The sequence below is a fragment of the Lithobates pipiens genome, unplaced genomic scaffold (genome assembly GCF_037356315.1).
Source record: "Lithobates pipiens isolate NorthernLeopardFrog02 unplaced genomic scaffold, aLitPip1_a1.2 Scaffold_22, whole genome shotgun sequence".
Classification (NCBI taxonomy): Eukaryota; Metazoa; Chordata; class Amphibia; order Anura; family Ranidae; genus Lithobates; species Lithobates pipiens.
In genome coordinates, this window is record NW_027507784.1 from 157216473 (window position 1) to 157243686 (window position 27214).

Consider the following 27214-nt stretch of genomic DNA (forward strand, 5'->3'; position numbering starts at 1 on the left):
CTGCAATTAGACCACGGTGATCCGGGCGGAGCTGTCCTGATTTTCCTGGTCTGGTTAGAGAGGGGATACAGGAAGAGCAGGATTCAGTTTTTTTTTCTCTAAAGTTTAGAAGGGGGCAGGTTACACAGCACAGGCACTGTGCTGTTTAACCGCTAGCCGACCAGCCGCTGTCATTTCACTGCGGCAGGTCGGCACAAACCCGCGAGCTGTCATAGCTATACATCAGCTCACGGGATCGGGAAAACAGGCGTGTGCACGCGCCCCCACTGCACAGCAGGGGTGCAGATGCTCGTGGCAGGCAGTCGCAATGATTGCCGGCCACGAGCGATCACGGGCACGAGAGGCAGAACAGGGACGAGTGTGTGTAAAAACATAAATCCCTATTCTGTTAGGTGTGACAGATCGCGAGTTCCTATTAGCTAGGAAACACGATACGTCACTTTTTCTAGGTCTGTCCCCTCCCCCTACAGTTAGAAAAACACACCTAGGGAACACAGTTAACCCCTTGATCGCCCCCTAGTGTTAACACCTTCCCTGCCAGTGACATTTTTACAGTAAATGCATTTTTATAGCACTGATTGCTGTATAAATGCCAATGGTCCCAAAAATGTGTCAAAAGTGTCTGATGTGCCCGCCATAATGTCACAGCCCCGATAAAAAGATCACCACCATTACTAGTAAAAAAATGAATAAATACAAATAAAAATGCTATAAATCTACCCCCTAATCAATATACGCTTATTGTGATTTTTCTTTTCTTTTTTTATCAAAAAATATGTAGAAGAATACATATAGGTCTAAACTGAGAAAAAAAATGGGGATATTATAGGCAAAAAGTACAAAATATTGTTTTTTTTCAAAATTGTCATTTTTTGTTTATAGCGTAAAAAATAAAAACCGCAGAGGCGATCAAACACAACCAAAAGAAAGCTATATTTCTAGGGAAAAAAGGACATCAATTTTGTTTGGGTGCAATGTCAGTTAAAGCGACGCAGTGCCGAATAGCAAAAAATGGCCTGGTCATTCAGCAGCCAAATCTTCCGGGGCTGAAGTGGTTAATCTGCTTTGAGGTAGCAGAAAATCTCTCTTAAACACTTTAATGAAAAACTGTTGCCTTTAATTCTTTAAAAATAGTATAGGTCAGACTTGAGGGACTAGATTCTGCCTTAATGGACATTAACACAGTGAAGTCATTTAGTTCTTGCATTTACCTCCAGCTTTAATTTAAGCCTTAATGGTGCAGTTCTTCCAATGGCTTTCATCATGGTTAAAAGTGGCATTACTTCATTAAACTCTTCAATTTTCATATCTATCATCAACCTAGGTAAGAAAAAAAAAGTTTTTTTTATACTTCTGTCATTGCCATTTTCTGTGTGTTCTAAAAAAAGAGTTGCTAATGCTGTGCCTTGCAAACTTGTCTAAACTAACCTAAGCTAAGATAGTCTATGTGAAAACAACTTTTAAGAAATATCTTCATATAGCAACATGCAAAATTTTGAAATACCAACAATTCATCTATTAAACAATTTGTGTGTGAAACTTCAATCAATAATTACCGTATTTAGTACTATATTCCACTATAGAAGATTATTTTTGTGACTCGTGCACATGTGTACGTTACTTATTTTCTAAAAACAAAAATCAATTGGTGCGACAAACATTAAAGAATAAAAATAAAATAAAGTCCTTCAATAAGGAAATCCCCGCGATTCTGCCCGACGAATTGCAGTAAAATCACACAAACAGAATTGCGGCACGTCTGGTGCACAGAAGTAGTACAAGAACTCAGTGGGAAAAAAATTTAACCGGTGAATAAATATACACTCCTGGCTACCCATGGGCCTAGGTGAGGTTGATGCGTTCATCCTTCCACCAAGAATCTTGGAAATATTGAGTAGGCCAAATCTCATACAATGACGCTTCAATACAGTGCAGCCGCTTCTTGTGATATTTGGGATGCCCAGCATTCCCTGGGATCACTCTAGAATGTTGACATCACCCCCTATGGTACAGAAGCCAAGGGAAAAGTATATTATTTTAACTTTTTACCCTTGCTGTTTTTTTTCTGTACTACAGTGTTTCTCCATGGGGAAAGAGGGGGCTTAGATAAGAGCGGACTTTGCCTGAAGTGCACGGTCTGCTTTAACCACTTCCTACAAATGAATGTACCTGTATGTCCTCAGGTGTAAGTGGTTATACCAGGATCATGGCTGAAGTCATTGATCCTAGTATAATTTTTTAGATCCAGCAATGCTCTTTTTATGTACAAGTGATTGAGCAGCTATACAGCCACCTGATCACTTTTACAGAGAGTGGAATGAGGCCCCCCTCCTGCCCTTGACCACTATGCTCATCAGGACTGAGTACAGAGGAGAACAAGGTATGTCTGTACCTTACCCTTCTCCATGATAAAATTAAACTGTAAGCGTTGAGGATTGCATCGCTTCTGGTTTCGTTGTTTACAAAAAGTAACTGTCTGGGTTTGATTGGATGCTTTTGAGTGGTATTTAACCACTAGGCGCCCACGCTATAGCCGAAAGATGCGCAATTTCCCAATTCGTGCTCCTGCATGCGCACATCAGGGAAAATCTGTGCTGGCTGTGTCCCTTGGACATAGCCAGTCACAGATCGATGTAAATGGCCAATCACAGTGGCCGTTTACAGCGCAATCTGAGTGTCCAATGAGAGATGATCTCATATGTAAACATATGAGATCATCTCTCATTGCCGGCTCTCCCTCCTCACACAGAGACATCGTGTGAGGAGGAAGAGACGAACAGCTGCATCGGTTCGTGGAAAAAAAAAAAAAGAAAAAGGAAAATAAAGTGCCCACAGTAAGTGTCAGTGCCACCTGTCATCAGTGCCACCTGTCATCAGTGCCACCTGTCATTGTTCTAGTGCTCCAGGGAATTCAAAAGTGTAATAGGTAGTCAACAACTTAGATGTGTAATTTATGCTCCTAAAACACGTGGTGGCGTTCCCTGCATGTTGGGCCTCTCCAAGTGGCCAGGCTGTGAAAAAGTCCCACACATGTGATATTGTAATACTCAGGAGGAGTAGCAGAATGTATTTTGGGGTGTCATTTGTGGTATAAACATGCCATGCGAGAGAAATAACCTATTACAATGACAATTTTGCGGGGAAAAAAAAATAAAAAAAATCATTTGGCAAAGAATTGTGGGGAAAAAAAAAAAATGTCAACATCAAAAAGCTCACCATGCATCTAACTAAATACCTTGGAATGTCTACTTTTAAAAATGGGTCATTTGGGGGGTATTTGTACTTTCCAGTTTGTTAGGGTAGCAAGAAATGAGACATCAGGTGTGATCATTTGTAGACTCTAACTTTCAGAGAAAATTGAGTACTGTGATAAAGATAGACCAAATAATATCCACTAATTTGGGTTATTTTTACCAAAGATATGTAGCAGTATAAACTGTGGCCAAAATTTATGAAGAAAAAATAACTTGCAAAATTTTATCACAGAAACAAAAACATTTTTTTTTTCATTTATAGAGCAAAAAAAAAAAAAAAAAAAAGCCCAAAAAACAAAAACCTGGAGGTGATCAAATACCACCAAAAGAAAGCTCTATTTGTATGAAAAAAGGACAAAAATAATAATCTGGGTACAGTATACATGACTGAGTAATAGTCATTCAAAGTGTGAGAGCACCAAAAGCTGAAAATTGTTCTGGTCACGAGGAGGGTTTAAGTGTCCAGTTGTCAAGTGGATCAACAAAATTAAACAGTGAACAAGTTTACATTTGTGCTGGGGGTGTACAGAATAAACATAATCTACAAACATGAATTTACCTTAAAATTATGTTTTTGAAATACACATCTGTCTGCTTTTTTGCAAGTCCATAAAAAAATTCTTACCGTAGACCAAATGTGATCAAATCCACATTTGTGTCACTCTTTAGCCATTCCAAAGTATTGGCCAAGATGGCAAGTTCCACTTCATTGAAGCTAGTCAAGTGTTCCTGAAAAAGTTACAATAAATGAAACGTTAAAAAAAAAAAAAAAAAAAAAAATGAATTGATACATAAGCAGGTTTGAAAGCGGCTGCACAAGAAAGGGTATTTATTTGATCATCATGACAGAAATTGTCAGTTCTTTGAAAGGTTACAGTTGGCGTCTGTGGTTATAATATCATTATAATGTGCATGATTTGGTTTAAAAACTAAAGCAAGAAAAGGAAAAAGAGAAAAAAATGTGCATCCACCGGAAACGCGCATTTGAAAGAAACTTTTCCAAATATATATATTTTTTTTAGGCAGCCTCGCTACAGCAGCAATAATGTCAGTTTGTTCACATTTAGCCACATTGTTACATTAGCGTTATTGCGCGTTTACGTGCTTTTTTGGTGTTAGCCTTTTTATATTAAAAACACTCCCTATAATGTAAAAACACCTCAAAATGCCAAATCTGGCTAACAGTTTGTTACAGCATTTAGGAGCGTTTTACATTTTTACTGCTCCTGGAAGCACAGGCTGTAGTTTTTTTTTTCTACTGCCCCTAGACGCTTATGCCTCCAAAAGCCTAACATGGAGGGGCGTTTAGCGGCAGTTAACAAAAACGTCACATGTCCCTAACAGCAGCTGTAAAAACGTCCTGTGTGCATGAGCTCTAAACAGCATTCACTTAAGCATTGTACTTTGACAATTGTTCTGCAATACTCCCACTAGGCTATTTACACGGGTGGCCAGGAAAGGCTGTTGGCAGGAATCGCTGGATTCTTGCTGTACAAAATCAATAGCTGGCACTACCGCTCTTTACATGCAAATACAAAAGTACGGGAAGGGAATGGGCCCACCCAAACCAAAAGAGAAACTGAATTTATCGGCTCAGCATCAGCAACACCACATTTTTTATATTATATCCATATCTATACCTTTAATACAGAAAAGGTAAAAAACACATGTAAAACGAATAACAGTATATAAACAGAAAAGATGTCTTCGTAATAAGCAAGGAGGCCCCAAGTATTTTACACCTCTCAATCAAATAGGATATATATAACATCACACACACACACATACACACATACACACTGTGATAGGAGGTCCGTCTCCCTCTCTTTCCTCAGGTTAGGAGAAAAAAAACCTTGGGGGAACTTCTGCACATTGTTTGTTCTGGGGTGTGCAGCTCAAATCTCTCCTATATGTGTGCCTTTCTAAGGCTATATGTTTTTGGGGTGGTTAAAACACCTATTCCCCCTTTGACACATGAGAGATAGGATACAAGATGTGTGTCGTTCAATCCCTCCAATATTATGTGACCTAATATCATCCAATTCTTATATACAATGAGCAACTTTAAGGTGAAGAGTGGGCAATTCTCATGTGTAGGCATGAGATTTTTTTTTTTGAATGGGGGGGGGGGGGGGGGAAATCAGATTGCAACTCAAATCTCCTCCCTCCTTCATAAACTAGGTAGATCCCTGGTTATGCTCCCTTCTTGAAAAAGGTTTTTCACCAAGAAGAACCAGACAAGATTACTCTACTCTAGTAGGTAGAACATTGGTAATAAAACCCATTATACCATTGTATATATAAAACATTGGGAATTTTGAACCAACACACTGTCCCTGGGAAAATTGGTCTTTGGCAATACACCAGATATGACCACACAAATGGAATAAGAAATGTATACCACTTGATAATAGTTCATATCCAATATTGCAGTGTTCATGCATTTATACTTATATATTTTTGTTGAAGATTTTGTGGGCTCATGATATCCCAGCCGGCCCTCTTGTGTAGATTCCTGCCTTCTATGGCATCCCTGCAAGGTTAGGGGGGTGCAAAACAAGTCTGCATTCTCCATTCACACTCTTTTTGACAGCTAGACCTTGCCGCCGGCATCCTTTGATCACCCCTGGACTTTTGCCACGAGGCATGAATTCTTCATGCGTGTGTGCAACTCCCGTGACATCATGCGTTTGCAGCGAATATGACAACAATAGTGGTCGGGGACTTCCGGAACGCAGAGGGAGTCATGCGGTAGCCGCACACTTTGCGGCCAGGACACCACCGTTTTGGAGGGAGGGAGCAGGTGCCTGCAATGGATCGTCCGATTCCTCAATTATAGGAGGCACTACTTAAAGTGACAGGCGGCATGTAGATCAAGACATTCCATGCCTGCCTGAATGGATGGTCATCCTGCACAAATGGCTCAATGCAAGTACAGATTTCAATTATGTCAGAGCATCTAGTCCCTTGCCCTGCACGCATTAGGGTTGGTCAAGGTTACAATTATCGGTACGCCATCACTATAAATCATAACTACCGTATATACTCGAGTATAAGCCGAGATTTTCAGCCTCTTTTTTGAGGCTGAAAGTGCCCCCCTCGGCTTATACTCGAGTCATCGCTGTCTGCCCGCTCGATCAGCGTGTCGAGCAGACAGACAGCGGCCATTCTATGATTCAAAAGCCGCGCCTCCGGCTCCGCCTTCGCCTGTGATAGGCGGAACACTGAATTTCCCAGCAGCCTGTGTTCCGCCTATCACGGACGTCGTATCATCCTCGTACTACGGACGAGGATGATACGACGTCCGTGATAGGCGGAACACAGGCTGCTGGGAAATTCAGTGTTCCGCCTATCACAGGCGAAGGAGGAGGCGCGGCTTTTGAATTTTACAATGGCCGCCGACGAAGAGGGCACGGGACGGAGGCAAGGCAAGGCACGGCACGGGACGGGACGGGACGGGACGAAGGCAAGGCACGACACGGGACGGAGGCTCGGGACACAGGTAGGCTGGACACACACACACACACACACACACACACACACACACACGGATGGATGGATGGATGGAGACACACACACACAGGGATGGATGGATGGATGGATGGAGACACACACACACACAGGGATGGATGGATGGATGGAGACACACACACACACAGGGATGGATGGACACACACACACACACAGGGATGGATGGATGGATGGACACACACACACACAGGGATGGATGGACGGACACACAGGGATGGACGGACACACAGGGATGGACGGACACACAGGGATGGACGGACACACACACAGGGATGGACAGGCATGTCTCACCCTCGGCTTATACACGAGTCAATAAGTTTGCCAGTTTTTTTGGGGGTAAATTGGGGGCCTCGGCTTATATTCGGGTCGGCCTATACTCGAGTATATACAGTAACTCAATGGCTTGGCTCTTTTCCTTATAGAGTCCCCACTTTTCTTGCACATTTTGCAGTTAGGCTTCCAATTACACTCAATCGATGGTTTATATTACCTATATCAGCATCAAGGTAAATGATAATCACTCCACACCACGTTCTTTTTGTTTGCACTTCTAGGATTAATAGTTTTTATATTTTTAAGGTTCTATATTGTTTTCATAAATGTTGCACATTTTCATTTAGTTCACAGCGAGCTAACATCACTTACTTTATCCATGCATTAATCATCATTTTCCTAGTACACATTTAATCACCACTCTGCCTTACTAGCAGTTTTAAATGCACAGTCTCACCTAGAACCATTATTGTACCATTTGTAATACTAATCACACATTCACTATTTATAGTAGGGATGCACTGAAATTTCGGCCGAAAATGCCCTTTTCGGCAATTTGCCAAAAGGAAAAAACGGCCGATAATTGAGCCTAAAATGGGGCGGGGCACCGCCCCCACCCCTGGTGCCGCCCATCACGGGAGATCTATAACTCAGGAGAGCCGCCTCTGCCGCCTGGATCAGTAGAGCGCCGGGAACATCACAGCTTTAAATTTCAATAGCTGTGTGTTCCCCCGTCGCACACAGCCCCTCCCCCTTGTCCGGGGAACTGTGATAGACAGATTACCCCTTTCCAGATTGGACGGGTGATCTGTCTATCAGAGTTCCCCGGACAGGGGGGGGGGGGGGGGGCTGTATGCGACGGCGTGCGACGGGGGAACACACAGCTATTGAAATTAAAGCTGTGATGTTCCCGGCGTTCTATTGAACCAGACGGCGGAGGCGGCTCTCCTCTCTCTTCACTGCATCACTGGCTGCACGGGGACAAACACACTGGCTGCACAGGGAACAACACACTTATCTCTTTTATCATGTCTCCAGTCTCTGACCACCTCCCGTGCCATGTCCCCAGTCCCTGACCACCTCCTGTGCCATGTCCCCAGTCCCTGACCACCTCCCGTACCATGCCGCCAGTCTCTGACCCCCTCCCGTACCATGCCGCCAGTCTCTGACCCCCTCCCGTCTCTGACCCCCTCCCGTACCATGCCGCCAGTCTCTGACCCCCTCCCGTACCATGACGCCAGTCTCTGACCCCCTCCTGTACCATGACGCCAGTCTCTGACCATCTCCTGTATAAAAATATTTTTTAAAAACAGTCATTTTCGGTAACGGTGCTGTTTCGGTATTGGTTTCGGTTTTCGGCCTAGTGTATTTTTCATTTTCGGTATCGGCACCAAAAAACCCATTCGGTGCATCCCTAATTTATAGTATATATTACATTTCATTCATTTATTACTTCTCATACAATGAACACATAACTAATACATCTTCTCGTATCATTTGACAGAATGTCACTACAACATGTACAATATGAAAAATAAACTTTTGTTATTTGTTGGGAACCCTTCGCCAGTACACCAAGGGCCCATCACTTTACCCTCAATATGATATATGGTTATCTTTTGGGAATCATTGCAGGTGCCGCTTTTCCTTTTCCCTCTGAAGGGTGTCCATAGTGTGACTTCCTGCAAGCCCCATTGGGCTGGCTTCTTTTTCCTTGGGGTGGTAGGGATAATTGTGGAGCCCCCTTGATTGTTCAACTGATTTAAAATCTCTGGTTATGAGACCCTTTATTCCACCATCTAGTGGTAACTATACCTCTTAGTGTACCGGATTTTCTATGTACACATGAAATGTTTTTGAAATTTGAGATATTGAATGCATTTCTTTTAGAGCAAACCACCCCCTTGAAGAAGACAATGACTGTATGGGTCTAAACACATCGGGGCTTCCATATAGTAGACATTAACCACTTCAGGACCGCCGCATGCCAATGTACGTCATCAGAATGACATGTACAGGCACAAGCACGTACATGTACGTGCTTGCCTTCCAGCAGGTGGGGGGTCCGATTGGACCCCCTCCCGCTGGATGCGGCGGTCCGTTTCGCTTCAGGAGCGATCCGGGATGAGGGGATGGCCGTTGGTTTCTGGCCATCCCCTCTCGATCGCTCCTGGCAAATGAGAAGCTTCCTCCCGCTGTGTATAGTAAACACAGGCAGGGAGGAAGTGATGTCATTCTCCTCGAGGCGGTCTTTTTGACCGCACTACGAGGAGAACACTGAAAGTAAGTGCACCAAACACTACACTAACATGTAGGCACACAAACCCCCCCCCCCCCCCCCGATCACTCCCCCTCCCAGTCACAGTGTCACTGATTGCAGTGATCATTTATTTACTGATCACTGCATTCAGTGTCAGTAAAAAGTATCAGGGAAGTTAGTGTTAGGTCCAGGGTAGCCTCCTACCACCCCCCAATAAAGGTTTAACCCCCTGATTGCCCTTAGAGTTAACCCTTTCACCCCCTTTGGCCAGTGTCACTAAGCGATCATTTTTCTGATCGCTGCATTAGTGTCACTAGGTAGCTAGTTATTTTTTTAGGTTCCCAGTCAGGTTTTTATATAGCGCCAGGGACCCCCATATACTACCTAATAAAAATTTGAACCCCCTGATTGCCCCTAGTTAACCCTTTCACCAGTGATCACCGTATAAGTGTTACGGATGACTCTGGTTAGTTAGTTTGCTTTTTATAGCATCAGGGCACCCACCATTTATTACCCAATAAAGGTTTAACCCCCTGATCACCCGGCGGGTGATATCAATTAGGTTTTAGGGTCAGGGTCTGCATCGCCCCAGGCAGCGCTAGGTTAGTGCCAGTACCGCTAACACCCACGCGCAAAGCATAAACCTCCCGTAGTGGTATAGAATCTGAACAGATCAATATCTGATCAGATCTATACTAGCGTCCCCAGCAGTTTAGGGTTCCAAAAAAAAAAAAACGCATTGTTAGCGGGATCAGCCCAGATACCTGCTAGCACCTGCGTTTTGCCCCTCCGCCCAGCCCACCCAAGTGCAGTATCGATCGATCACTGTCACTTACAAAACACTAAACACATAACTGCAGCGATCGCAGAGTCAGGCCTGATCCCTGCGTTCGCTAACAGTTTTTTTTTTGGTAGCGTTTTATATTTAAATCCTGAAGGCAGTGATTGGTTTTCGGGGTGCCGTACGCAGCTAGACTCCCAAAAAGTCCCACATATGTGGTATCCCCGTACTCAGGAGAAGCAGCAGAATATATTTTGGGGTGCAATTCCACATATAACTATGGCATGTGTGAGCAATATATCATTTAGTGACAACTTTTTGTAAACTTTTTTTTTTTTTGTGTGTCATTATTCAATCACTTGGGACAACAAAAAAAAAAAAAAAAAATTCAATGGACTCAACATACCCCTCAGCAATTTCCTTGGGGTGTCTACTTTCCAAAATGGGGTCATTTGGGGGGGGGGGGGGGGTTGTACTGCCCTGCCATTTTAGCACCTCAAGAAATGAGATAGGCAGTCATAAATTAAAAGCTGTGTAAATTCCAGAAAATGTACTCTAGTTTGTAGACGCTATAACCTTTGCGCAAACCAATAAATATACGCTTAATGACATTTTTTTTTACTAAAGACATGTGGCTGAATAAATTTTGCCCTAAATGTATGACTAAAATTGAGTTTATTCGATTTTTCTTATAACAAAAAGTAGAAAATATATTTTTTTCTCAAAATTTTCAGTCTTTTTCCATTTATATCGCAAAAAATAAAAATCGCAGAGGCAATCAAATACCATCAAAAGAAAGCTCTATTTGTGGGAAGAAAAGGACGCAAATTTCGTTTGGGTACAACATTGCATGACCACGCAATTACCAGTTAAAGCAGTGCAGTGCCAAATTGTAATAAGACCTCTGGTCCTTAGGCTGAAAATTGGTCCAGGGCTGAAGTGGTTAATGTGATGTTGTCCATTATTGCGTTAGCATGGCTGCATTGTGGAATATGTACCGTGTCCTTAAACCAAAGCTGATATTTAAAATGTTAACATGAATCTGACTTTTTCTTAATAAAGACTTTTTTTTATATAATTCTTTCATATAATTTTTTGATTTTGTTATATTGATGCTAAAAAACCCTTGGGGGAACTTCTCCATATTGCTTGTCCTGGGGTATGTAGCTCAAATCTTTCCTCTATGTGTCTTTCCTATGCAGTAGCCGAAATCTTCCTCCTATGATCTCCCACCCCCATCGTGGTGGGTGTTATTTGAGACAACAGACTTGTGGCAGGTACTCATCAACAGTGCCAACTGTACCCACCCTTTCTGCCCAGCTCCTTCAATCATAAAATCCTACTATAGCTTTTATGATTCCACTGATTGACTTATCAGAAATGAGATGGCTTGACAATTTTAGTTTGAGCAGCACTGCAGCCAATAAGCTGCAGCACTCATCTGTGTATTCTGACAGTGCGGAGGAAGGGGAGTCTCCTTGCTGTCAGAATACAATGACACAGAGGGAAGGATTCCGCATCCATACCGAATGTGTGGATGGGGGAACCTTTTGACTGAACGAAATTAATTGAACCCCGTATGAGCAGCTTAACAATAACTATGATGTGTCCCTTCTGCTGATGTCTCTTCTTTTAGGTTAAAGCCTCCTCTGTCCATGACCACCCCTCTCAGCAAAGGAGCCCGACTATGTCCGCCCTTTCCTTCTCCATTCATAGAAGCCATACTACACCTTCTACAAGGGAAACAATCTATGAATGAAGGACAGGTGGATGAGTGATAGGTCCACTCCCCATTCATATATCATGTTTCAGTTATAGTAGCTGTAGTATGGCTTCTAAAAATGGAACAGCAGGGTGAAAAAAAAAAAAAAAGGGGGGGGGGGGGGGGGAGGACATAGTCAGGCTCTCATTTAGGCCCCTTTCACACTGGGGCGGTGCGGGCGTCAGCGGTAAAGCGCGGCTATTTTTAGCAGCGCTTTACCGCCGTTATAGCGGCAGTATGCGGCCGCTACCAGGGCAGTTTTAATCCCAGCTAGCAGCTGAAAAAGGGTTAAAACCGCCCGTAAAGGGCTGCTGCAGCGGCGCTTTGCTAGCGGTATAGCCGCGCTGCCCCATTGATTCCAATGGGTAGGAGCGGTGAATACACCGCTCCAAAGATGCAGCTAGCAGGACTTTTTTCACCGCCCTGCCAGAGCACCACTCCTGTGTGAAATCCCTCCAGCTTTCACAGGCGCTATTTTTAGCGCTGTAACGCCTAAAACGGCCTCAGTGTGAAAGGGGCCTTAGGTGAAAATTTCATAAAACATGAAAAATGATTGTGTAAAAAGAAGAGCAAGGAAGTGAGTGATCCAAAATACAGTAAGTGGTGAACGGTGTGCTTTAATACTGGCATTTTTTTTTTTTTTTTTTTTTAAACATTCAAAATGTTCATAAACAATTAAACTCACCTGGCAAATAAGCAGAAGGTTCTGAATCAATCGTGATTCTTGATTTATTTGTAAATGCACAAACATATACAGAATTCGGATCAAAGCCTCGGGTGGCATGACTGGAGCCATCTTCAAGATTCCATGAGTCAGATTGTGAAAGTGTGGATGACCGAATATGGAGTCTCTTTCAGTAAGCTTCTCTTTCTCGTTAAGTGCCAAGAATGTATTCCAGAGTTTAAGAACACCTTTGAAAAGTTCATCTTTTTTGTACGAGGGTCTTAAAAAGACATTCAATACATCCCTGGGCGTTGTACATTTATTCAGAGCAATCATAATATAAGATGGTATCATTTTAGGGGTACTAGCCAGTTCATCTGGTTTCAAACTAATCTGCTCATTTAAAGGGCTAACATTGTTACCATCAGAGATGGCAGGAGAATCATTTAATGGGCCATCTACCCAATCAGATGTCATATTATTTGCTTGATTACATGGTGAACTCTCGTGACCAACGCACCTTATGGGTACAGTGACTGAACCGAATGCCGGTCTCAAAGTACGAGTATCTGAAGACAGAGGAAGTGTAGCTTCTGATCTATAGTTCTTTGTAAATTTAGGAAAGCTCATCCCTGCTAAAGAACTGCATGGCTGTAGTTGCCGTATCGTTTTCAGCATATATATACAGGTCTTGCTTCCCATCTCTGAAGTCTTCTGAGAAATTCTGGCAAAATGGCATTGGGGGGGTGGTATACTTCACTGCTGTGTCTATTAGCTGCAAACAAAATGGAACAAAAAACAAAAGATCTTACAAAATGCACAAAATAAATCTCTTAAATCAAATTACAATTGGCATCTTTGGCAATAGTCTAAAGGCTCAATTCATAAAGTTGGCTGGGATAAGCATTCCTATATTCCATATAAAGCCAAAATGATTTGAAAATGAGTTTACCTTTTTTTATTTATTTTATCTCCCTATGTACTAATATACCATTAATGTACTTCTGTTGCAGAAAGAAAAAAGCTTTCTATGTATTTTAGGATAAGGCCTTTCCTCAGCCTCCAGCTTGTTCCACCAAAAAGTTCACGACTTCCTGGTATGGATTTAAGACATGAAAACCGTTAAGACTCAGGAAGTAATTCAGCAGCTGACCCCATTAGAACACACCTTGCACCGGTCCTCCCCCTCCAAGAGATTTCTATTACATAGTTTTGGTAAAAATAAATGATACAGTGTATAGATTGCATAGTGTATGGCCACCTTTGTACACCTAAAATAAACTAGATGTCTTTCAGTCTCATTATTTGTTAATGGCACCCCAAACATGGAAGCAAACACACAATTTGCAGCGTGAAATAATGAGCGTCAAACACAGCAAAACGCACAGTAATAAACATGCAACCCTCATCAGGCCAAAACGTCCCATGAGCAAGCAGCTTGCTATAGGGACACCCAAGCCGAAACGCTGCTCTGTGTGTCCCAGGCAGCCGAGACTCTCGTGTAACATCGCTGGATCGAGATGGGGCTCAGGTAAGTAGTAAGGTGGCTGAGGGGGGGACTGCTGCATACAGAAGGTTTTTTTTTTTTTATCTTAAAAGCGATAAAGTAAAGTCTCCTTTTGTTTTAGTTAAAAATAACAAACATGTTATACTTAGCTGCTCTGTACACTGGATTTGCACAGAGCAGCCCAGATCCTCCTCTTCTTGGGTCCCTCTTAGGTGCTCCTGGCCCCTCCCTCCTGTTAAGTGCCCCCAGAGCAAGCAGCTTGCACCCAAGCTGAGCCACAGCTCCTGTGTCCATTCAGACATGGAGCCCTGGCCTGGCCCCATCCCCATTCTCTACTCAATGGCTGAATGACTTTGACAGCAGTGGGAGTTTATGGCAGCTAGCCAATGAGGGGAGTTCTGGGCAGCCCCAGACACTCCTACAACAATTGCTGGATCTAGATTGGGCTCAGGTAAATATTGGGGGGTGGATGCACACTGAAGTCTTTTGATCTTAATGCACAGCATGCATTAAGATAAAAAAAAAAAAATAGGATTTTTATAACCGCTTACCTGTAAAATCCTTTTCTTTGAAGTACAGAGGTCCCTCCCTTCTTTCTGGTATACACGTGTGTATTGCTTTTCTACAAAACTGAGGTACTGCGGGGGCGTGGCGACCGCGCAGCGAGATGGTCGCATTCTAAGTGAGCTCTGCTCCGCGCTCAGGGAATAGACGTTTTCAAGCCCGCTTCACGATCGCCGCGGCCGGCGAACCGAGCACAAACGACCCCGGAGGTACCCGCCGACAGATCTACCATGGGGAAAAGATCGCAGAAGCCGCCGCATACTATGAAATTGCCGGACTTTTATCCGGCCTTAGACCGCGGGCTACAACAAGATGGCGGAGGACGCTTCATAGCACAGCACACCCAGCCTCCAGCGCCAGCACCGTTAGCCGAGAAGCTCACCGGAGCGGAGTGCACGGCGGAGATGGACGAGGACACGGGAACGCAATCCTCCGATTCTGACTCCCCAAACAACTCTCCATCGACTAGGAGCCCTGCAAAGTCCAGGCCCAGATTGGAAACTGGCACCAAAACGCACACCAGAACGGCTACTCTGGACAAGGAGATGAGCGGTGGTGGACTGATCATCCAGCAACCAGCGGATCCGATAGCACAATTTCCTACCACAGGTCAGCCCATTTCTGACACCACTTTAAAAGAACTGTTAATGTTATTGAGAACATCTCTACAAGCTGATATGATGTCATGTCTTCACCAATGTAGAGCTGAAATCAGCGATTTGGGGGAAAGAGTGCACCAGGTAGAGACTGGAATAGGCGATATCACCTCCTCATTTAATGCGCTGGTGGATTCTCATGCAGCACATCACGAGGCTATCGAAAAGATCCAACTGAAAATGGCGGACCTTGAGGACCGTTCCCGTAGGAACAATCTAAAGATCCGGGGGGGTTCCAGAAACAGTAACGGCGCAACAACTTCTCACTTATGCTCAAGACCTCTTTCGAGCTCTGGCCCCGTCATTGTCACCATTAGACCTAACGATCGACAGAATCCACAGGGTCCCAAAACCTGCGTTTCTGCCTCAAGAAATACCCCGAGACGTTCTACTGAGAATGCACTTTTTTAAAGCCAAGGAAAAAATCCTAGATGATACGCTACGTAGAGGAGAGAATATCCCTGAGGCGGCCTCCGCACTCCAAATCTTACCGGACCTGTCACAATTTACCCTACAGCTCCGACGCAACATGGAAACTTTGACCAAAGCCATGAGGAACCACAAGATTATGTACAAGTGGAAATACCCTGCTAAATTACAGGCATCCTACAACGGATCCACCCATCTCATACATTCCCTGGAGAAGGGGATGCAGCTTCGGCTCCGTCCCAACCGACTAGACAAGCTCCAGCCAAAATTCTCAGTGATTGGCAAACGAAACCACAACGAAGATCAATGGTCCGTCTCACTTGAATCTACTACACGGGAGCTTCCTCCTTCCAAGTTCTGATTAGATTCCCTGAGCACCCTTGGTACCTGACAGCGTACCGTTAGCCCCTCGCATTGGGCATTTGTTGCCTGGCCCGTATGGGTCTTGTTTTTTATTCGCACCTTGCAGTTCAAATTTTCTTTTTTCTTTTTTTTCTTATTTCTTTTCCCTTTTTCCGTTTTTGCTGCTTCTATGATTTGTTTTTTCTACCTGGAAATTGCCTACGGCAGACCGTCGAAAAGAGACATTGGAAGTTCACATCTTGGATACGTGAGTCCACTCTGCGACACCTTGCTATACCTGCTTAACCATACTACAATCTCTGCGCATTCAGTGTCAATACTCACGCACCTACTTACAAGGTTACATTTCAACGAATCGCCAAATCTGTTACCAGTATGGGAACATGCGGAAACTGCTCCAACATGACGGAGTTACACACCTGTATGCACATAGGACTCTTCGCACGTTATCTAGCACCTCTCCGGGACTCTCCATTTAATTTCCACGATCGAACTCCATCGCCTCTTATAAAGCTCCAATGAACATCAAAATCCTTTCTCTGAATGCACGGGGACTCAATCATCCTGCCAAAAGACGCTCCCTGTGGCAAGAGGCATTCAAACAGAACGTGGACATACTAGCTGTGCAAGAAACTCACTTCCATAAACTAGCTACACCTTTGTGCACACATCAGAAATTTCCACATATCATCCTCTCTTCCACCACGGCGAAGAAAAGAGGGGTGATGATTGCCGTAAGAGACTCGGTGAAATTTGAACTTAAAGACTCTGTTATAGATCCTGATGGTAGGTTCATCATTATGGTTTGCAATGTCAATATGATTTCCATTACCTTTGCATGCATATATGCTCCTAACTCGCACCAATTGAAATTCCTGAAAAAGGTTCTTAAACAAATAGAACGGGTGCGTGTTGGCAGCATATTACTATGTGGGGACTTCAATATGATTAGAGATAGAGAATTAGATACCTCCTCTGGAGTTAGGAATCACTTCCCCAAATTTAGAGATCTCCTTCACCAGGAGGGACTATTTGACGCATGGCGTTGCATGAACGCGAACGAAAGATCTTATACCTACTATTCCCCTAGATTTAATTCCTACTCCAGGATTAGATATGTTTCTCACCGATTTGGACTTACTTCGCAGAACCACAAGTTCCTCTATCCTTGATATCACATGGTCAGACCATGCACCTATCATGATCCATATTGAAGGAGGTAGATCGCACGCCTCGTCCCGCATATGGCAGAACAATGAGACTGTATTACAAGACCCAAAATATCACACAGAAATCTCCCAACATCTTACAGAATATTTTCAAATTAACGACCCCAACTGCACTAGCCCCTTCACAAACTGGAACGCCCACAAAGCCTTCATTAGGGGGGGTCCTAATTAAAATTAATGCCAAAATCCAGAAGACCCGTGCCACTAATTTAAATAATCTACTACAAGAACTCCGCTCTCTAGAGCAACGTAACCAACAAAACCCGTCTACTGATCTCGCAACTCAACTATCCCAAATCAGATACAAAATTAGGGAATGGTATAGCATGTTGCACGACCGGGCCATGACAAGACTCCGACTTAACCATTACGGACACAACAATAAAGCAGGTAAATTCCTGGCCAATCGTCTAAAAGCCAAAACGTACTAAAAACGGCAATCCCATATTTGCTCCACTCCAAAACAGCAACTAAAGTGGAACACCCCCAAAAAATAGCAGACGCATTTGCGGACTATTACTCGTCTCTTTACAATCTTCATATTGACTCCAACACAATTGAACCTACAGGAGAGGACATAGCATCTTTCCTAGCCAAAATTCGTTTACCTTCCATATCGGACGCCCAACTTCAAGAATTAAGAACTCCATTCACCTCCGATGAGTTAGGGAAAGCTATCCAGTCGTTACCCTCCGGGAAATCCCCAGGCCCGGATGGGCTCTCTAATATGTACTACAAATCATTCAGCCGTATTCTATCCCCACATCTCCTGTCCATCTTCAATGAAGCTAGGACAAAGGGTTCTTTCCCAACAGAAATGCTCAAAGCCTATGTAGTTACACTACCCAAACCTGGGAAATCTCCAGACACTCCAGCCAATTTCCGCCCCATCTCTCTCCTCAATGGAGACATAAAACTTTATGCTAAAGTGATAGCAAATAGGATCTTCGACATTATGCCAAACTTAATAAACCCAGACCAAACTGGATTCATGAAGGGGAGACAGGCATCAGACGCTACACGACGTCTGCTGAATCTCATTCACCAGGCTGGGATTCGTGGAACGCCTTCTCTGCTTCTTTCAATAGATGCGGAGAGGGCGTTCGACAGGGTCCACTGGAAATACATGGAGGCAGTGCTGAGGAAATTTGGTTTCCAACACGAAGCCCTGTCGGCAATTCTGGCGCTTTATTCCACGCCTACCGCCCAGGTATTTACCATGGGGCATCTATCCAAACCGTTTACCATTTCGAATGGTACCCGCCAGGGGTGTCCTTTGTCCCCTCTAATATTCAATCTGATGATAGAACCCCTGGCGGAAACTATTAGATCTCATCCGCATATTTCGGGACTCAAAGCCCAACGGAAAGACCATATAGTCAATCTGTTCGCTGACGACATAATATTGTTTTTAACCAACCTGGTCGTATCACTTCCCCACACACACAGGTAACCTAGAGGAGTTTGGCAGGATATCTTACTACAAGGTAAACTTTACGAAATCACTAATATTAGACCTGGGGCTAAACCGACATGTGAGCTCTCATATTAAACAAACCTTCCCGTATATATGTGGGCATCCAACCAAATACCCTACCTAGGCATACAGTTAACTAAGAACCTATCTCTCATTGCAGATGTTAATGTTAAACATCTTCTACAAGAAATCCAAAAAACTATAGCCGCAATCTCTACGACCATACTATCATGGGCGGGAAGAATTGCAGCATTTAAAATGTTGATACTACCAAAAATTCTATACACATTTCGAACCCTCCCGATCCCTTACAAAACTTCACATTTCCTAGAGTTGACCAAACGCCTCAAACAATACGTATGGCAGGGCAAAAGAGCGAGATGTCCCCTACATAAGCTCATCATGCATAAGAAGGCAGGTGGCATGGGTCTTCCGGACATTAAAGACTACTACTGGGCAGTAATACTGGCACAAGCTAAATTCTGGTTCTCGCCAAATCCTGAACCCCTATGGGTTATTCTAGAAGAAGGTATAGCACAAACTCACAACATGAGCCTTCTCCTCATGGCAGACTCTTGGAAGCCTAGATCTCGAACACATTTCTCCCCAACAATTGTGGCAACTATTGCCGCATCAAGAGACCTACTGCAACAACCAAAGTTAACACACCCCCACTCAGCAGTCAGGATCCCGATTCAGACCTTGGAACTAATGATACCATACAGCAATGTCACCAAATGGAAGGGAAATAGAATAGAGTGGGTAGACGAATTATATACACAAGAGACATTAAAATCATTCGACTCCTTACAACTCACGTATAGCGTCCCCCCAACCAGCAAATACCTGCACAACCAGGTGTCATCCTTTTTAAAGAGATCTCCTCCACCGACTATCGAAATCAACAGCCCAATTTGGCAATACTTCATATCTCCCAACACTAAAACCAAAGGCATTTCACTTATATACAATTCCTTGCAATATAAGCAGTGTCTGGTGAAGTCTTCCTCCATGCTCACATGGGAGAGGGATCTGAATCAGACGTACGATATCAGCCAATGGAGCAAGGTCCTTAGATTTAGTTATACAGCCACTCATTGCGCCAATCATTGGGAGCTCACCCAGAAGATACTTCACAAATGGTATAGGACACCACACCAACTAGCCAGAATGTTTTCTACACACTCTTCACTGTGTTGGAGAGACTGTGGAAACGTAGGCACTGTTCTACATATATTCTGGCACTGTAAAAATATTTCTAGCTATTGGAGGAAGATTTTCAGCATACTCACGGGAAGTCACCGGGATGATGCAAACCCCAAACCCAGCTCTAGCAATTCTCCACCTTGGTATAGATAATTATCCTCCCCAATTCCGCACGGTAGCGATACACATTTTGATTACAGCCAAATTAATAATTGCCCGACATTGGAAGAGTACACAATCCCCGAATCCCTCAGAAGTACTAGTCCAAGTGAACTTGAACTTTCACTATGAAAGATTACTAGCTCTAAGGAACTCTGTTGGCAAGAAATTTGACCAACATTGGAAGTGTTGGACAGAATGGTACAAGAAATAACTCTTTCTGAAATTACATGATACTGTGGCAGATACTAGCTGGCGACGCTCTAGATGGCCCCCCGTCACAGCGTGATCCCAGTTGGGGTGACGGGGGAGCTAGATGCAGATCGTGGAAAGTCGTAGTTGCACCTTCCACTTAATTGTAACAGTTATACCTTAATCTGCGTCATTGAACTGACATTATATAGATGTGAATACGCAATCAGAGGTAGAATGCTGGATTTACATTTGTATTCGCAATTTCCATTTTTCTCTTTTCTTCTCTCTCCTTTCTTTCCCTTTTTTTTTTTTTTTTTCCTCGCTTTCCTCCCTTTTGGATGTCAAACCACAACATGTAGTTCTCCACTACTTGTAATTGTTCTGTTGTGTTGTACTATTTGAAATTTTCAATAAAAAAAAAAAAAAAAAAACTGGGGAGGTACTGCCAGTAGTGGGAGGGGGTTATATAGGGAGTCGACTTCCTGTCTTAGGGTATGCCAGTGTCCATCACCTGAAGGTGGCCTATAACCCACATAGTAACTACTATTGCTCTGTGTCCCGTGATTAACTTCAAAGAAAGGGATTTCATAGGTACCGTAACAATATTGAAACAATACCAAAAAAGGCTGAGGCCTGGCCCTTGAAAGTACTCAAGGCCAGCTTCATTTCTAACCCCATCTGCACAAAGACATGGATCCTACGTATGACATACCTCCTGGGGTGCCAACCCCTGGATTCAATCCAGGAGACATATGCCTTCCAGACTCTATAATACGCGATTCTGGAGGCCAGCTTCCTTACATTTACCAAGGTGGATACCACTGAACTTGGCAGCCCACGTTTCTTCAGAATATGGGACTCAATAGCCAAACCGTTAAATTCAGCGTTTGTTAAGTAGGATGTAATATCGGACCTTGCAAGAGAAGGTCTGGACATGGGACCCCTACCATCATTCTTATGATCTCTGCATATCAAGATCTCCTAGGCCACAAAAATCACAGACGTCCCTTCCTGCTTGATCCTGCAAAGAAGTCGTGGATGCAGGCAGAATAGGAGGGAATGCATAAATCAGTGAGAACTGATTCCACAGGAATAGCAAGACATCTGTTCCACATGCTAGCGGATCCTTTGTTCTTGACACAAAGTTGCCCATTTCCTTGCTGAACCTGGACGCAAACAGATCTACATCTGGGATCCCCCATCTTTGACAGGAAGATATCGGGGTGAAGGAACCATTCTCCCAGAAACAACTGCTGGCGACTCAAGTAGTGCAAATTGGAAAATGGTAATACAGCGCTGTCTAGAAAAAAAGAAATACTAATTAAAAATAGTGAAAAAAATATTTTAAAAATATTAAAGCTGCAACTTTAAATGTGAGATACCCACAATAATAATAGCAACTTTCAAAAAAAGCTGCGCTGTAATGATTGACCCAAAACAATTAAATGCATGTGAATACAGAGACAAAAAAGGTCAATAGATACACATGTATGAAGTGAAATACAAAATTGTACAAAATTAATTATACTTTAATATGAAATAAATTCATACACCCCTAAGATTCAAAAGTATAACCCTTAGTGCAAATAATTAGTCCATCTCCAAAAAGGAACACTTTTGCTTATAAATCTCCGTGATGAAACCCACCACACCAACGAAAGAGTGTCACAAGGAAGGTGAGAAAGGATTCTCCACCACCGACAACACTGACGCTTACCAGCTAATTGGATCCCTTGTAAGAGATCAGATAATCGCCATTAACTTGTCACTCAATCGAGATTTGAACTGCATGGAGGATGTATCCTTTAAAGCACTCCGCTCCAACAATATAAAATTCCTACGGCCATATCGCTCATTTCCCACCACATGGATAAAAGGAAGGAACCCCATAGTGTAATATTGCCAAAATGTTTAATATAAAAATAGAAAATTGCACTTGCATAACTCTTGTAAAAAAAATAGCATCGATCATAAAAACTTCCAGCCGGCCAGCTTCTGTACCGCTGCCCATTGCTTCCGGGGTCAGCGTAGATTTGCGGTGACATCAGCACGCCACTCCTCCCTAGACTCAAGTAGTGCGCCTGCCAATTTTCTATTCCTAGAATGAAGACTGCCGTTAGGCAAAGTACATCATTTTCTGCCCAAGATGGGATATGATTGAGCTCTCTGGGCCACACAACTACTTGTGCCCCCTTGTCGATTGATATAGGCTATTGAGATTCGGATTGGATCCTGGCAGGACAATTCCATAAACTTAACGTTCAGCCCCTCAGGACCAAGTGCTCTGCCCAAATCTCTAGAATGTTAATGGGCAAGGCCATTTCAGATCTGGGCCACTTCTCTTGGACAGTTGCCTCTTCCAGGACTGCTTCCCAACCCAAAAAAAAGGTTGGAATATGTTGTTACCACTTCCCAGGTAACTGAAGGAAGGATTTTCCCCTTTACAGAGATTTTTGGTTATTAAACATAAACTGAGGCTCTGGCGCATCTTTGGAGTCAGACACACTGCAAAATCTAGAGCTTGAATCCTTTCGTTCCAAACCGATAGGATACTGTTTTTGCAGCAGTCGACAAACTGCATAAGGAACGCGCTCGAATGAAGCCACCATCTTTCCCAACAACCTCACACAAAGCTAGCCAGGGGGAAACATACTCTATACAGCCCCCAGCGGTGACTCTCAGGCATGACAATATTTACTTTTTTAAAGGAGACTATTCATAAGAAAGTTTTAAACTTCCTTAGAAACCTCCACTTACTTTTCCCTGCTGCAGGGTTTTCTGTGGTAAAAACCAACAAACCCAATCTTCACCTCTCATGGTGGGCTCCGTCACAAAACCTTCAGGAACTGGGGAACCCACACAGAACCCCGCAAGTAAAAAAACTTTATTGCTGAAAAAAACCAAAGCTCTGGATCCTGGGGTCCAGCTCTCTAAAAAGAGATGTGTCACGGGCAAACTCGTTTCTTCTGCCACGGGGCCTGGATACCATTCAATTCAGCCTGAAAAGACACTTTGAATGGATATGGCTACATATCTAACCCCAGCAAGGATTACTCCAGTGGAGCTCAGCACAGCACAGCTTTACTCTTGACCAACACCTTAGACACTAGCGAAAAAACTGAGGTACTCCCAGTAGTGGGAGGGGTTATATAGGGAGTGGACTTCTTGTCTTGGGGTGTGCCAGTCCATCACTTGAAGGTGGCCTATAACCCACATAAAAACTTCTATGGCTCTGTGTCCCGTGATGTATAAGAAAAACCTTCTGCCTTTACAATCACTTTAATGCTTAAAATGCATTAAAGTGGTTGTAAACCCTAGCAAAAAGAAAAGATAAGATTGCGCTATGGACAAATTTACCTGTTTGCTAGACAAGTTTAAATAAGTTTAAATGTTAAAATGACTACAATAAAGTGAACTGTGAAGGGTTAAAGCTGCCTGTGCTTGAAACCTATCCCTCAAGATGGGAATAGATTAGAAATCTGAAAAATAAATTAAGCTTTGGCGCTAAAACCTAAATGGTGTACTAAATCGTGGCCTAGAACGTGCACCTTACACTGCTATTCAAGCAGTAACGCCGGCGGAACATATTTCACAGCGATCTATCTTTTTTGGAATTTGTGAGTAAAACTGATTTTAATAAACATTGTACGTTTACACAACAATATTGCACCATGGCTGTACTTCTGTTTCCCTTCATGTACAAACGCTAAACGGACCATTCACGGAAGGAAGAGTGTAAAATATCCCCACAGCACAGCGGTGGCAGAGCCTTGAGAGAGCTGCACAGTGGCTCATACTGTGACTGCTTGGCTAACCCATTGGGGGTTTAATGTCTGGTGAGCGCATATATACATTTCTTCTCTAACACAGAGTGGCGCACCGGAGAGGAATTTAACCCTTGTTTTCACCAGTCACCTTGCTTCACCTTCCTATCTGATAAAAGTCTTATGCGTTTTTTCAGCAACTAGATGATGCGACTTTGAATAAATATTTTCAGTTGGACATTATAATATATTTTGGATTGGACATTATATGATCTTTTTGATGTTTTCACTTGGTAGTTTCACAATGCCTTTTTGATTATCACTTTTTAGAGTATAAGTATTGGCTCATTTATGTGAGCAAAAGCACTTTTTACCAAAGCACTTACATTTTTAGTTGTGATAGATTAGTTGTATTTTTCATCATATTATTTACCACACTTGTGCATAGTTATTATTATTTTTTACCACACTTGTGCATAGTTGTTATGTAAGATAACGGATACACATTCCCATTCACATATATTTTTAATATCACATACACAGTGTATTGGTGAAATTCCCACATTGGGCTTCATTTTATGTAATTTGCAGAATATTAGCATTTTTAGTACACCATTTAGGTTTTAGCGCCAAAGCTTAATTTATGGTTGTAAACCCTGTTCATGAAATTAGACCTAAGCACATGTATCTGTAGTGTTTGCTTATCTCTCTCCAAAGCTTTAAGTGCCCTGTCTTTCTACTGCTCCATTCCTCTGTGATCAGCAGAGTCACTTCTGACAAGCTTTTTTCGACACATGAGATAACAGCAGCTAAAAATTTGTGTTGGGGGAAGGAGCTTAGAGGTATATTAGCAGAAAGCTTGTCTATTCAGATAACAGCTCTACATGTTCCTTCATTCCTCTGCCTATGTGGAGTGGGGGTGTGTCCCTTTCCTCCAATCAGCTCTCACACAGAGCAAGTCCAGACTCCACACCCACCACTATGTGCTGCTGAAACAAGAAAAAAAGATTTTGATGTGCACATTTCAAAGAGTGTAGAAAGGGGAAGACAGCAGATATACATGTAAACCTTATGTAGGGAGACTGGTTTCATCTCTGTGTATCATCTGAGGTTGTTCACTTCACTGGGTATAGGAGATAGTTTAAAACCACTTTAGGATAAAAATCACATTTAGCCTTTACAACCATTTTAAAGGGTCACTAAAGGCAATTTTTTTTTTTATTATTAAAACAAACATGGCATACTTACCTGTTCTGTGCAGTATTATTGCTCAGAGCGGCCCCAATCCTTCTCTTCTGGAGTCCTCTTCTTCTTAGGGCCTACCATAGCCAACCGCTAGAAACATACAGCGGGATCGAAAGTTTGGGCACCCCAGGTAAAAATGTATATTAAAATGTGCATAACGAAGCCAAGGAAAGATGGAAAAAATCTCCAAATGGCATCAAATTACAGATTAGACATTCTTATAATATGTCAAAAAAAGTTAGATTTTATTTCCATCATTTACACTTTCAAAATTATAGAAAACAAAAAAAAAAATGGCATCTGCAAAAGTTTGGGCACCCTGCAGAGTTAATATCTTGTACTGCCCCCTTTGGCAAGTATCACAGCTTGTAAACGCTTTTTTAGCCAGCCAAGAGTCTTTCAATTCTTGTATGAGGTATCTTTGCCCATTCTTCCTTACAAAAGTGTTCCAGTTCTTTGAGATTTCTGGGCTGTCTGTCACTCACTGCTTCTTTACGGTCTATCCATAGATTTTCAATAATGTTGAGGTCAGGAGATTGTGAAGGCCATGGCAAAACCTTCAGTTTACGCCTCGATGTAATCCCCCGTGGATTTTGAGGTGTGTTTAGGATCATTATCCATTTGTAGAAGCCATCCTCTCTTTAACGTCAGCTTTTTCACAGATGGCATCAAGTTACCATCCAAAATTTGCTGAAATTTTATTGAATCCATTTTTCCTTCTACTCGTGAAATGTTCCCTGTGCCACTGGCTGCAATACAACCCCAAAGCATGATTGATCCACCCCCATGCTTAACAGTTGGATATCAACGTTTGAACTTTGCAAATGAACATATAGACAAGCCTGAGGCATTTTGGAAACAAGTTCTGTGGACCGATGAGGTTAAAATAGGACTTTTTGGCCAGAATGAGCAAAGGTACGTTTGGAGGAGAAAGGGCACAGAATTTAATGAAAAGAGCCTCTTTTTGTGGCGAGGATGTAGAAGAGGTTTTCTTCTGATGACTCTTCCATGAAGACCAAATTTGTACAAATATCTCTTTATAGTGGAATAGTGTACCACAACTCCAGTGTCTGTCAGATCTTTCTGGAGGAATCATGCAGTCGAACGTGGGTTTTGAATTGCTTTTCTCACAATCCTGCGAGCTGTTCTGTCTGATATTTTTCTTGGTCTTCCAGATCTTGCTTTAAATTCCACTGTTCCTGATGCCTGCCATTTCTTAATTACATTCCGAACAGAGGATATTGACATCTGAAAACGCTTTGCTATCTTCTTATAGCCTTCTCCAGCTTTGTGAGCGTCAACTATTTTCAGTTTCAGTTTTCTAGACAACTGCTTAGAAGAACCCATGGTGCTGATTGTTGGGGCAAGGTCAGATGAGTCTGGCCATTTAAAACCTTTGAGATTGACATCACCTGGTCTTCCCAGACGATGATTGAGAACAATCCATGACACTGGCAGATCTCAGCTTTGCAAACTTTTGCAGACGCCATTTTGTTTTCTGTAATTTTGAAAGTGTAAATGATGTAAATAAAATCTAACTTTTTGACATATTATAAGAACGTCTAATCTGTAATTTGATGCCATTTGGAGATTTTTCCATCTTTCCTTGGCTTCGTTATGCACATTAATATACATTTTTACCTGCGATGCCCAAACTTTCGATCCCCACTGTAGTCCCTGCGTTCCTGATCTGTGTGCCTATGGAGCACGCCCCCCCACTTCCTCTTCACTGGATTTGATTGACAGCAGCAGGAGCCAATGGCTCCTGCTTGAATGCTGTGTAAAGAGGAAAAGATTGGAGAACAGAAGCAGTCGTGTACAGAGTTAATCTGTTCTCCCCTTGAGTGCATACATCAGCAGAGTACTAGAACCTCCTCTCTCTGATCTTTCCCCGA

The 27214-nt window shown here is 42.9% G+C and overlaps 1 protein-coding gene across 5 annotated transcripts in view; it reads right to left on the minus strand.

The window, feature by feature from the left end:
• FASTKD2 (FAST kinase domains 2) overlaps nucleotides 1–27214 on the minus strand; it is a 61657-nt gene that overhangs the window by 29063 nt on the left and 5380 nt on the right. For 3 of the 5 annotated variants that reach the window (XM_077448504.1, XM_077448500.1, XM_077448503.1), the window contains exons 2-4: nucleotides 12547–13300; nucleotides 3880–3983; nucleotides 1212–1320 (exon numbers count right to left, since the gene is read on the minus strand). In XM_077448504.1, coding sequence (XP_077304630.1) covers nucleotides 1212–1320; nucleotides 3880–3983; nucleotides 12547–13227 — 894 coding nt within the window. In that variant the 5' untranslated portion in view covers nucleotides 13228–13300. Of the gene's footprint in view, nucleotides 1–1211; nucleotides 1321–3879; nucleotides 3984–12546; nucleotides 13301–21257; nucleotides 21591–25322; nucleotides 26818–27214 lie in introns of those variants that run through there. The other 2 variants (XM_077448502.1, XM_077448501.1) reach the window with 2 other exon arrangements.